At 40.0% G+C, this 13,014-nt stretch overlaps 1 protein-coding gene across 8 annotated transcripts in view; it reads left to right on the top strand.

Moving 5' to 3' along the window:
- Nucleotides 1-13,014, top strand: part of RNF17 (ring finger protein 17) — a 49,515-nt gene that overhangs the window by 24,662 nt on the left and 11,839 nt on the right. For all 8 annotated transcript variants that reach the window (XM_080589506.1, XM_080589502.1, XM_080589501.1 and 5 more), the window contains 8 exons: nucleotides 853-973; nucleotides 1,664-1,781; nucleotides 6,812-7,036; nucleotides 7,947-8,097; nucleotides 10,768-10,886; nucleotides 11,662-11,752; nucleotides 12,169-12,284; nucleotides 12,590-12,897. In XM_080589506.1, coding sequence (XP_080445632.1) covers nucleotides 853-973; nucleotides 1,664-1,781; nucleotides 6,812-7,036; nucleotides 7,947-8,097; nucleotides 10,768-10,886; nucleotides 11,662-11,752; nucleotides 12,169-12,284; nucleotides 12,590-12,897 — 1,249 coding nt within the window. The remainder of the gene's footprint in view (nucleotides 1-852; nucleotides 974-1,663; nucleotides 1,782-6,811; nucleotides 7,037-7,946; nucleotides 8,098-10,767; nucleotides 10,887-11,661; nucleotides 11,753-12,168; nucleotides 12,285-12,589; nucleotides 12,898-13,014) is intronic.

Genomic DNA, 13,014 nt, shown 5'->3' with positions numbered 1-13,014 from the left:
TGCAGAAATAGTGCCAAAACTGGAATGAGCAGTGTTAAAGTAGCGTTGGTTTTGGCATCCACAGCCCTTCTCATCTAATAGTTATTTAACCTGTCAGTCAGTCTTATTTTCTTATTCCTGACTGCCTGTATCCTAAGAATATCTCCCAAACGTGCTTATTTCCATTATCTTTATTTCCTTTCGCTTTTTTTTTCCCTGCCTGTGTTACTACTCTTTTGGTGCAATAAACAAGAAGGAAGAAATTGTAATAGTCACAGTTAATTAACTTAAAATTGAGCTATAGTATAGCCACCAGCTTTTGAAGTAAAGATGCTAAAGAAGAATTCTTTTAAACAAAATGACTTAGTCAGATTTCCTGTGTCTTTTTCTGTCATCATATAATACCTTTTCAAAATCTGGAAGTTTTCTGACATAGGTTCTGTGGTATTCTTGTGTCTCTGTAAAATCCTTCAGATTTCTACAATGGTGTAGTCACATTGAGCTTAAATGTTTTAAGTATGTGTCACTACATTAAGTTAAGCAAAACAGGATTAAAGTTTTCCTTTTCACCTCTCTATAATAACCTTTGTTGTTCTTGGCAGCCAATTCTATGCCTAACCATAAAGGGAGGCAAGGAGAAGTAAGCTCTATTTCAGCAAGACTGTTTCTGAGTTTGAGCTTTATGTCCGTCTGCAGGCTACAGGGTTGGGGGACCACATGGGTCTTAAGTCTGATCAAACGTTAGCAAAGCGGAACCAGAATCCAAGGTCATGCTGTCCTGCATGGGTCCAAAATCAAGGCGTTGTTTGATTTTACTCTAATGGGATGGTATTGAAATGTGATGGCAAATGGGTAATTTGAGTTGTTCTTCAGGCAATCAAGTGTAGGCTGGCTTACATTGAGCCTTACAAAGCAGCAGACGAGTGGAACAGAGAAGCCACAAGAAGATTTAAAGAAATGACTGAAGATAAATTTATGGTGTGTTCAATTGTTGGTAAGTTATCACGAGTGTGTTTCTGTTTAAGTATTATTAAATGAACTCATATATAGAAACATGTACTTTTATATCTTTGAAATGTTTATATCCATACTTGTGACAGGTAGCCTGGAGTGAGCACATCCAGACACGAACTAACTGAAGGAGGTGTAAAAGACACAACCTCAGATGAAAGTTCTCTTACTCCTCTTCTTGTGGGCCACACTGGTGTAACAGGATTTAAATATCCTGGTTTATAAGATGAGCTTGTTTCCAAAATGCTAGTAACCCTCGACAATTCCTGACTTTACTGGTAGCTGTGAATGTGATCGCTGCTGCTCTAAAACATCCCCACCCCCCAAAACAAATTTTGATTAACATATGTATGCCTTAGTAGAACTTCTCTCAATACCATTTATCGTTCATATGCAGGCAGCTATTTTTCAATACCCATAGAACAGTGGTTTGGAGCCTATCTAATACTTGAAATCACATGCAGCAGTTGGTTTCTTGTAATTTTTTGTCTCTTGATTTTACGGATGTGTGCAAAGCTAAACCTCTCTATCTTGTTGATGGCTCAATTATTCTATACATCACATGTAATTTCACAAAATTCTGTTGCTTCATACCATTTGGTGTGTCTCCAGAAGAATAAGTGGTGTTTACTGTAATTGATTAGTACTAACTATGTTTGTTATTAATTCACAGAGGTTTTGAAGAACAACATTTTATCTGTTAAACTCTTTCTCTCCCACGATCCTCATGGAAGAGACTCCAGTATTAACTGCCAGCTGGTTAAAGAGGACCTTGCATCTTACATACCTGGGTATGTTCGCTCTGCATAACTCAAAAGTTTGGAAATACTGGATTTGTGAAACAAAACAGTTGGCTTTAGTATGTCACCTTAGTGGCTAGAAGTCAGCACGTTTGTGATGAATTCATGACAAATCACATTCATCATGAAGTAAGTCCATTTAACTCTGCAGTTAGGCATAATTGAATTCTCAGGGTAAACCCTGATAAACATTTGTTAAAATGTTATCATAGAATCACAGAGGTTGGAAAAGACCTCCAAGATCATCTGGTCCAACCGTCCCCCTACTACCAATGTCACCCACTAAACCATGTCCCTAGGCACCATAATGGGTTCAGAAGTTGCAGATGAAGTGTTTGTGTCCTACTCATAATGTGCTTAAGTGCTAATCTTCCCAAACTGGTTATTAACATTCCCATTCCTTTGTATTAAGAAAAGAAATATCCACCCTTACATGTTTGAAGTACACCTAAGGTAACTCATCTCTTTGGAAGTTCTGCTACTAGAAAAGAAACTCTCAGGTAACCAACCACAACAGCAATAGACAGAAGAGTTGGGAAGAGATGAGGCTGAGGAGATAGTCCTGCTCCATTTAGTTTGTTCTTTTTTAGAAAAGATAATCCATGAGTATATTCGTGAAAATCAATAATTGTTCTTTAACTTCTGACTACTGATGAGAATAAAGAGATTGTTAAACAGCTTTTGTTTTGAAAATGGAATTCGAGTTCTGCTTTTTTCAAGAGGAAGCAAGTAATTGGATTTTCATCTCATAGTTCAGAAATACAAATAAATCCTAAGAACACTATTATTGTACTGATGACATTTTTAATAGCTTTTTGTGAAGTTAAGCAGCTTTATTTAAACCTGAATTGTTTTGTTGGATTGCTTTGTTGTCACTAGGGTATTTTCTTTTGTTGTGGTTCAGCTATACTTAAAAGCCTGGCAGCAGGCTGCAAACAGATGGATATGTTACCTTAATATAAGATGCTGTGTAACACTGGTAACTTGGGTAATCTGTTGGTTTTTAACTGTGTGGTGGGTTGGCCTCAGCCATACAGTTGTTTGCTCACTCACACCTCCTTATTTATACTGCAAGGAAAACAGAACTAGGAATAAGAAAACTCACAGAATCACAGAATCGTCTAGGTTGGAAGAGACCTCCAAGATAATCTGGTGCAACCTCTGCCCTAACACTAACAAGTCCTACACTAAACCATATCACTAAGGGCTACATCTGAATGTCTTTTAAAGACCTCCAGGGATGGGGACTCAACCACTTCCCTGGGCAGCCCATTCCACTGCCTAACAACCCTTTCAGTAAAGAAGTTCTTCCTAATATCCAACCTAAACCTCCCCTGCCGCAACTTTAGCCCATTCCCCCTCGTCCTGTCACCAGGCACGTGGGAGAACAGACCAACCCCCACCTCTTTACAGCCTCCTTTAAGGTACCTATAGAGAGCGATGAGGTCTCCCCTGAGCCTCCTCTTCTCCAGGCTGAACAACCCCAGCTCCCTCAGCTGCTCCTCGTAAGACTTGTTCTCCAGACCCCTCACCAGCTTCGTTGCCCTTCTCTGGACTCTCTCGAGCACCTCCATGTCCTTCTTGTAGCGAGGGGCCCAAAAGTGAACACAGTACTCGAGGTGCGGCCTCACCAGAGCCGAGTACAGGGGGACAATCACCTCCTTAGACCTGCTGGCCACGCTGCTTCTTATGCAAGCCAGGATGCTGTTGGCAATTTGTTCAATGGTGTCATCTACCTCCCTGGGAAGCATCCTCACTGGGCAAAGGCCCTTTTCAAGTGAGCAGCACCATACTTTTCTTGACAGATCTGACAGTATCTGAGGGCCCATTTCTGCATCACAGCCTTTTTGATGTAATATGGGTGGGTTTGTTTTTGCAGTAATGCATCTTTATTTTTTATATTGCACTTTGCTATTTACAAAGTGTAGAAAAATCTGGATGAAAAGGTGGTGGCTACCTAATCAGGGTCGAAATCATTAAAAGAGTCCACTTTTTAAGTCTAGGTGTAGAAGATGCCATCTGCGAGTTAGAGATGCAGGACTGGTTAATGCAAGGACAACTAGGCTCCCTGGCCAGCTGATCTGGGGGAGCACACAGAAAATCCCAGGGTAGAACAGCAAGGCAGCAGTTTGTGATGTTGCTGGAGCTGTCCGGAAAGGGAATGTATTTGGAAATCTATATTCAAAATTGAAATATAAACTGGTTTTGATGTCTTTGTAGCAGGTGATAAATGTTAGCCTCGTGTATGCACTGTCTGCAGTTCAAATTTACTATAAACTGCTGGATCAGTCACTACTTGGAGGACCTAGACTTGAAGATCTTTTCACAAACATCCCTCCCAACCTCCTAGAAGCCTTCAGCCTTACTAAATCTACAAGAAGCAAATTTTCTGTAGGCCAAACCACACCAAAGAGATGCAGACTGGGCACGAAGCACTGCTATAAAATTTTATAAGTCTCTAAGAGAATTTCACACAAAGTTGAGTTCAATCAGGTCCTGGTTAACAAAGAGGGCTTCTGGGGAAAAGTGCTGAATCAGCTTAAGGATCACTTCTAGAAATTTCTGTTCTTCACAACCAAGTCATGCCACAGAGCACATTCAAGAGTAACTAAAGCATTCAAGTATGCCTGATTTTATTTTATTAAAAGCAGGTGAGGAGCTAGATTGGCTAATTTTGAACTTTACTGATCCTTTCTTCATGCCTTTTTTTTTTCACTGAATTATTCTCAATTCAACCCCATAGCACAGAAACAACTCATAGCACAGAATAAAGCCAGGGAAAGCACTTACCAAGTGCTGTTACTGGCAAAACAGACTCAACTTGGGAAATTTAATTTAATTCATTATTGATTAACATAAATTGTGTTAGATTCAGGTATCGGGAAACAGAAGGCAAATATAATTCTTTTCTTCCCCCTTTAATCTTCATTCCCAATCTCACTTAAGTTCAAACACCTCCCTCCTTATTTATCTTCACTTCATTCGTCACTGCAGACACCTCTCCTCCCCATTGGTATTGCAGGTTACACTCGGTTCCTTCATAAGGTTGGGTTCAGGACAGTGATTCCTTTCTCTGCTCCTCGCTTCTTGCTCTCCTCTTCGTGTGCTCCAGTGTGGGTCCTTCCTGGGCTGCAGTCCCTTCGGGAGCGTGGGTGTCCCACCTTGGAGCATCTTCGCTTCTGACCTTGGTGTTCCCTGTGTTTGTTTTTCCCTCTTCTGTTCCTTCTCTCTCTGGGGTTTTCTGCTCTTTGTTAAATACCCTCTCACAGAGACACCACCAGCTTTGGTGTTGGACTCAGCCATGTCCAGCATTGTGTCTGTTGCAGACACAGCTGGGACTGGCTGTGTCCAGCACAGTGCAGCGTTTGGCCCCTCCTCACAGAGGCCACCCCTGCAGGTCTTCCCCTCTACTACCAACACCTTAACTTTCATACTCAATATACCATGCCTTTTAGTTGGAATCATCTTTCCTTTAGTGGAGGGTGGCAAAGGGGTTGTTCTGTGTTTTTTTCGGAGGATTTTAGTTTACTTTGTTGTACAGTGTGGCTCTAGCCCTGCGTAGATCATTTGTCACACTTTTCTCCCTGAATTTTGCATTTGTGAAGGCAGATGTCTGCAACGAGGCGAGAGACTGGAGATTAATTTAAACCTATTGTTAGAACATCCAGAATCACACCTGTCATGTACTTACTCTGTTTAATGCTGTTCAGGAACACCCACGTCAGCTGTAAATGAGTATGAGAAAGTAAGCAGGAGAGCACAGTGCTCCAGTGAAGCTTACTTGCTGAGAAGCAATATTAATTAGACCTACCAAACATCAGTAACCTTACTCTTAAATTGAGTTAAGTACATAAAGAATTTAAAGCAGAAACCTTGAACTCTGAAGTTCATTCCAAACTGATGTTTTTTCTGATGGGTCTACAATAATAATGCTATACTGGAGTTACTAGGGAGGGGGCTCTGGGGCGTGTAACATGTTTCTAAGTTGGAGGTGCTCGCCACAGCAGACTGCCTCTGTGTCGAGTCCGTTGGATTGTTTAGACTTGTCATGCACAAGGTAGGCGTATTCATGAACTATGGTGTTCATTTCTTCCCTGGTTTTATAAGTTAGCTGTTTTACCAAGCAGTTTCTGAATACCTGCATCAGGAAGGTTCGCATAAATTGTATAGCAGGATGTTGTGAATGACTCAATACCTAAACAGTAAGGAATATCTCTGATAAAGTAGTTTCATTCCTGTGAATGAAAAGATAGGTGGTAGATATCTGAAAACCTGCAAGTTTCTCCTTGGAGGCCCAGAAATGGCAAGCAGTTAAACTCAAGCTTGCTGTTTCCTTCAGTCTGTGGTATTTTCAAGAAGCCAGTTTTCTACATTGACAGATGATTTTCTAAGCTGTAGGCTGGGCTGTTCCCCAAATGGATTGGTGCGTACCAGCCAAGGCTTGATTGCTTTTGGGCTTTATTCTATCCAGTTCATGCTATTAAAAGAAGTTTTTGTCAGGGTATTTACATGACCACACTTCATTGAGTACTCTAATTAGGAAAGATGTTGTGTTGTATCTTCAGGGAATGCTAGAAAGGTAAATGTTTCACAGGCTTAATATTTCTTCTGAAATGAATATGTGCAGATCTGAATGTTGCAAGTTTCACTCAGAGGTAACATTAGTAATGTCATGCTTCTGGAAAGCAATTCGGTATCTTTTATCCAGACATAGGCATTAATGTTTTGCAGTTCGTTTTATATCAGGCTTGCTTCTCTTCTGGCAGCCTGTGTTGTATAGTGCTTTCATCTGACAGTAAAATCTGCGAGGATACTTCCTGAAGGAACGTTAAAAGAAATCTACTATCATGAGTGTTGAAGAAGTATTTACAAATGCTTTTGCTTTTTGTTGTTTCTTTTTCTGCTTTTCTAAGTTATTCTTTGTTCTTACCTCATTGTGTTGAACTGTAACCATTGACCTCCTCTTGATTGTTGAAAATGTGTTTGGTATTTGGATCCTGATTATTTCACATTCTTTACAGGTACGTTGAAAGTACTTCTGTAAGGCCCAATGAAATATGGGATCTTCCTGTAGAAGAAACTGCTGAAAACTTGAAAGATTTAAATCCTATGAACATGAGACTGCTGGAGGAAGAAAGGGATTTCAGATCGCTTTCTAAGAAAGAGCTACAAGTGAGAATCAGCCATGTGGTGTCTCCCAGTAAAATCTTCATACAATGGCTGTCATCGGAAAGTATACTGAAAAGGTACTAACATGCAAGTTTTCCAGAGAGACGTTTATGTTACAAATGGATGAAGTATAGTTAGAGCAAACTGCTTAGGGTTGCATTTAGTAGTGGGTACTCAAAATGTTTTTGATTTGCCTTGCTTTCAGAAAAGTACAGGAACAAAACATAGATATGCACTAAGTCGTAATTCATTAAACATTTGTGATTCCAAATTAAGTAAGTGGTCTAACTCCTAGTTCAAATCACAATTAATGTACTAAGTACACTATCCAGAAAGATTTCTGCTTTTTCTTCTCCGCATTCCTTTGTTAGAGATCTTAATAGCAATATCTTTAAGTCTCATAACTTCAGTCAAATTATTTCTTTCTCTCTGATTCTAATACACTGTTACAAGAGCTTGAAAGCAATTTCTAAACAATATATCAACCTTTCTTGGGTGCCTGGAAGCAGATTACTTGGGTAATACTACCTACTGCTTGCAGATGGTTAAATGAATGTCAGTGCTTAGTGCATGTTCTTTGTTCACTGCCTCTTGCTTCTCCTTCCTTTCTTCTTTTACCTCCTTGCATCTGCCTACCTAGAGTCCTATTAAATTAGTCATGGCGCTACATGAGTGCCACACGCCAAAGTTGTAAAGAGAAAATAGTCCATTTTTCAAATAGTGCCATACAGAAGGTCCATAATGTCTCAGATAAATTCATCTGTTCAAGAAAATACTGTTCAAGAATTTTAATTGGATTGCATCTGTTTTTACAGCCTCGTTTCATGTATTTTTAATGTGCCATAAAGTAAAACTGTAACATTGTGTGTCTCTTAAACAAATTCTAAAATTGTTAGTGTATGCTAGTTAACCAGTAATTGACTAAATAATATCCTATACTCATCTGATAGAATTTTACCACTAGGAAAGTGTGTTGTTCAATGTTAGTTTACAGGAGAAGATGGCTGTCTTCTACAAAGAATCGCAGCCACAGTCAGTGAAGTGGGAGTGTAATATGCACTGTGCTGTGTATGTACACGATTTGAAACAGTGGCAAAGAGGTCAGATAAGCAGGATTGTCTCTGAAACAACTGCAGAGGTAAGCTCCCATCATAAGAGGGTTCATTCTTACATTTTTTAAGTTTATAATCATGCATTGATAAAATAATCTCAGACTTATGCTGATTCTGTGCTAATATTTTTCTAATATGGCTTTTTGTTTTTGTCAAGCATTTCAAGTTGCATTGTACATTGCTACAGAGAAGATTACTGCCTCATAAAGCTCAAATGCATTTAGCAGGGAACCTGGTAGTTGAAAAAGGCTCATGAGGTTGATTTTGTGTATGCTTACACTGCACTTGACAGCACAGATTCTCCAGCTGCCGCCCAGCAGTTTAGCTCAGATTCCAGAAGCAGTACAAACCTGTGGGGCACGTTAAGTCAAACCTAATGATCCTTGCTTGAAAGATGGGGCCAGTTGAACCAAGTGCCACACGCAGGAACACATCTAGTCGTGCTCTTCCTTGAACCCTATGCTGATGATGAAGCAATGTGTCATGGAGGTGTCACTTCTCACGCGGTCCTGCTTTAAAGGTGCATCTTGTTGCACTCCTGAAGAAAAATACTGGAGAAGGCATTACATGAATAGATGACTGCTTCCTTCAGAAGCCTGGCTTTGTAGTAGTGTAGATTATCCAGGGCTGGTTTACAGCTGGTTCTCTCCAGCATTACTCCATTATGCCCCGGAGACTTGTTAGTAGGAAGGAAAAGCAGGACTTCCTATACTTGTTTTGCATCATCTGCTTTCTGAGGCTGAGCCCTCAAAAAGCTATTTTACCCTGTCAGTTGGAAATGCTGGAATATAATATCACAACTGTTTAAAAATTATAATTCAACAGATAGCAATTATTTATTGTTTTATTAATTGCATGAAATGTTACAGAGACGTGAACAGCCAGTCAACCTTTATGAGAGGGAGCTGCTGGAAAACACGGCGCTTTGCCTAAGGATGTAAGATGAGCCAGCTGAGAGTTTATGGGTTAGGATTAGAGGGCAAACAAATGTGGGCAATATAGTGGATGTCTGCTACAGATCACCTGATTTGGAAGAAGCAGAAGACTTATTAGGACAACTGGAAAAAGCCTCATGTTCTCAGGCTCAGGTCCTCGTGGGTTATATCTGTTGGAAGGGCAACACAGTAAAGCAGAAGCAATCCTGGAGTTTTCTGGAGTGCATTGATGGTAATTTTCTGACACAGGTGATTAAGGAGCTGGCATGGGGAGGTACTTTGCTGAAACTGATGTTTATGAACAAGGAAAAACTGCTCAGGGATGTGAAAGTAGTGGACAGCCATGGCTGCAGTGACCAGAAGGTGATAGCATTCAGGATACAGAGAGGAAGAAGCAGGGCAGGATCACAGCCTGGGACTTCAGGAGAGCCAACTTGGGCTTCCTTCAGGAATGAATACAAATGGATACAGTTCCAGAGGGATGATAGGTCCAAGAGTTATTTCCAAGGATCATCTCCAAGCTCAAGATGGATCTATCCCACATGCCAGAAGCCAAGCAAAGGCAGCAGGAAGCCTGCATGGGTGATCTTGGAGCTCCTGACAAAACACGTGACAAACCATGGGAAGGAAGGATAGAAGAGGTGGAAGCAGATGACGCAGAGCAGTATGGACATGCTGTCTGGTCATGTTAGGACAAGGTCAGGAAAGCCAAAGCCTACCTGGAGTTGAATCTGGGGAGGGATGTGAAAGACTGCAAGAATGGTTTCTACAAGCATAATGGCAGTGAAAGAAAGAGAGGAAATGCGGGCCTTCTGCTGAATGGGGTGGGAGGCATGGTGCAAAGGACACGGAAACAGCCAAAGTACTTGATGCCTTTTTCACCTTAGTCTCTGCTGGTAGGGTGCACCTTCAGGAATTCTGGGCCCAGTAAGGAAGTTTGGAGCAAGGAAGACATCAGTGAATGAGGATCGGGTATGGGGAACCCTTAAATAAGGGGGATGTACACAAGTCCCTGGCATCTGATGGGGTGCACCCGTGAGTGCTGAAGGAGGGAGCTGACAAATATGTGAGGCTTCTCTCTACAGTCTCTGAAAGGTCATGGTGATCAGGGGTGTTCCTGGGTCCTGGAAGAAAGCAAATGCCACTCTGATCTTGAGGAAGGACAAGGAGATGGATCTGAGGAACTACAGTCTGATCAGCCTCACTTTGCTCAGTGGAACGGTGATAGAGAAAATCTTTAAAATCGTTTTCAAAACATACAAAGAGCAGGATGTATCTTGCTCTTGTAAGTACAGGAGCAAGAAGGGAGAAGTTAGCATGGATTTCAAGGGGGAAATTGTACTTGACAAACGTATTTGTGGTGAGATGATTAGCTCAGCGGTAAGAGGGGAGCGGGGATCTTGTCTTTACTTCAGCAAGGTATGTGGTGTTTATAGGTTTAGAAATTCAAATGCACTGACATAGGTGAGGGAAAATAAATTACCTTAAGCAAGTAACAGTCTCTGTAAAGTTGTTTACATGTGAAAACATTTGTGTGTTTCGTCCTGTCAGTACTCCCTGATAGCTACTTGTGTTGTGAGAAGGCCACTGATTTTTGTGTGCCCTTCCTTGATAATTTCACTCCATTACAAATCTTGGTAATGTTAGGCTACATTTTCTTTCACCTGTTCAGGCATGCTTGGAGTTCAGGCATGCTTGGAGTTACCATTTGTTACAGGTAATGCTAAGAGAGGTTTTTGTTTTGTTTCTTGTTTGTAACAGGTAATACTCTATGATTCTGGAGTTGAAAAAATAGTGGATATCAGCTGTCTAAGAAAACTTGAGGAAAACATGAAGAGAATTAGGACACTAGCAATTGAATGCTCCTTAGTAGACATAAGGTAGCCTTTCCCTTACACTGAAGCAGCGGTATTAGAAACCTGATAATGACAAAGCACAATATTTTCCTGTATTAATGGTGATGACCTAAGATACGGATATGGTTTGCTCTTTGGATAAAAAAAAGAGTGAGAGCTGTCACTTCTTATGCAAAGGTTTTGTTGCGTTGTTTTTTGTTTTGCGGTGTTTTTTTTGTTTTCTTGTTCTTGTTTGTTTGTTTTCAAAGAGTTAGGCTACATACCAGTACAACAAACTGTGATACACAACTAAAGTTTTGAGGGATAAATTATACAAAACACTGGATAGATGAAGTGGGGTTTCTTTATTTCACTGAATGGTTTTTGCCTTGACTGAAAATTTGAGGTGTATCAGATCTCATGAAAATGTAAAGGATTTTTTGTAGAGACAGTAGAAGAGAGAATTGGCATATTCCTCCCTTTGTCTATACTGTGCAGAAGAACATACTTGTAATACTCTTTCCATAAATGAATATAAAGGCTCAGTTTGCAGGTGAAATCTGGATTTTTCTTGGTTCTTTGAAGATAAGTGTCATACTTCCAGATCTGATCATTCTCCTCAGTTTAAAACTTGAGGGCTTATTTTTATGAATTCTTCCTGTACTATAGATTGAGAGACAAATAACCGTTTCTTTTTACTTTTGACTGTAATGCGTATTGTGGGTTTTTTCCCCCGACAGTGCAGGCAGTTTCAAAACATAGCAAAACCTCAGTAAAAGGTAACTTCTTTTGTACTAAAGGAGATAATCATTTCTGTTAGTCCAACAGGTGGAAGCACGCGGTGGACAGCAACAGTGTGCGACTGTATATCCGATTACCTGACCGGGGCACAAGCAAAAATAATCATACAGGTTTGTAATCAAAACATTTTTGTCATATTTTTAAAGTCTCTATCAAGTTGTATGTTAGCTTATTTTTTTTCTGGATATTCACGCTCTTCAGAGAGTCCTGAAAGTAATTTACTTGGTTCACTGTTGGTAAGTTAAAAGAGGGGGTTCTGCTACAGGAGAAAAGAATTACTTGTTAATTCTATCAGGTAAAACAGATAAGGGAAGAAGCAAGGTTGCGTTGTTACTTCTTCTGATGTCGTGTTTAGAGCAGTTGGTAAAATGACGGGAACTGTGATATGGAGTAAGTAAATGTTGTATGTTCTGATGGGAGCATCAGTTGCTAAGTCTGATTTGCAGTCTGATGAACTAAAAACTGTGCCAGTGTTTTAGTGAAAATGCATATAACGATGCTTTAAAGCTCTCCTAACTTCTTGCAGGAAAGTGACACGGCTTGTGCGTTGCCTGTGAAAATTTTTTGCAAGGATGAAGCAGGACAATTAATTGATATTTCAGAACACCTTATTAAAAAGGGTTTGGCCTTCAGAAACACAAGGTTTGGATACTTCTTTTATATTCTTTCAGACTTGATCTACATTGTGGTAAACTAATAAGTAAAACTGGATTATGTTCTACAGTGTATGTAGCAACAAAACACCATCTTAAGTGAAGTTTCTTGAGTAATTTATATTTTCACATTCCACATTTTAGTTCTTTAAGTTGGTTGGTGAGCTATTTAACAGTATGTAAAGAAGCATTTTCCATCTTGTGTGTGTATTTTTTTTAATTCCATTATTTTATTTCACGCTTCCAAGTTCTTTACCAGTTAATGTGTTGATGTGTTCTCATTGAATCTGCTAGAACTCACAAAGCTGCTGTGGCTTGTGCAGTCCCCAAGAAACATCCTGACATACGTTTAGAGGAAGAGAACCCACAACTGAACGGTTGTAATTCAGAAACTGCATGCGTAAGAAGCAGCGCTGCTCAAGAGAAAGATGGGGATGTTTCAGAGAGCGAACAGAAGCCATGTGAAATTAATAAGTCGCTGGTTCATTTGCAAATGCATGAAATATATAAAGCCCCCATCATACCTGAAGCAAAAATTTTTCAAGCTATAGTGAGTTGCATTGGACATGATGGAACTATTTATATGATACCAAAATTATTCGGTAAGATTGCAGGCAAGAAAATGCATTTATCCTATGAATCTGATCACATTGGTACATCAGAATGTACCAGATAAGTGTTTTTCTGACATGTTCTGAATCAGAATGTTGTTACACAAG

The sequence above is a fragment of the Anser brachyrhynchus genome (genome assembly GCF_964034855.1).
Source record: "Anser brachyrhynchus genome assembly, chromosome: 1".
Taxonomy (NCBI): domain Eukaryota; kingdom Metazoa; phylum Chordata; class Aves; order Anseriformes; family Anatidae; genus Anser; species Anser brachyrhynchus.
Note: the sequence above shows the minus strand (reverse complement) of the source record. Positions and strands in the feature narration are given on the sequence as shown.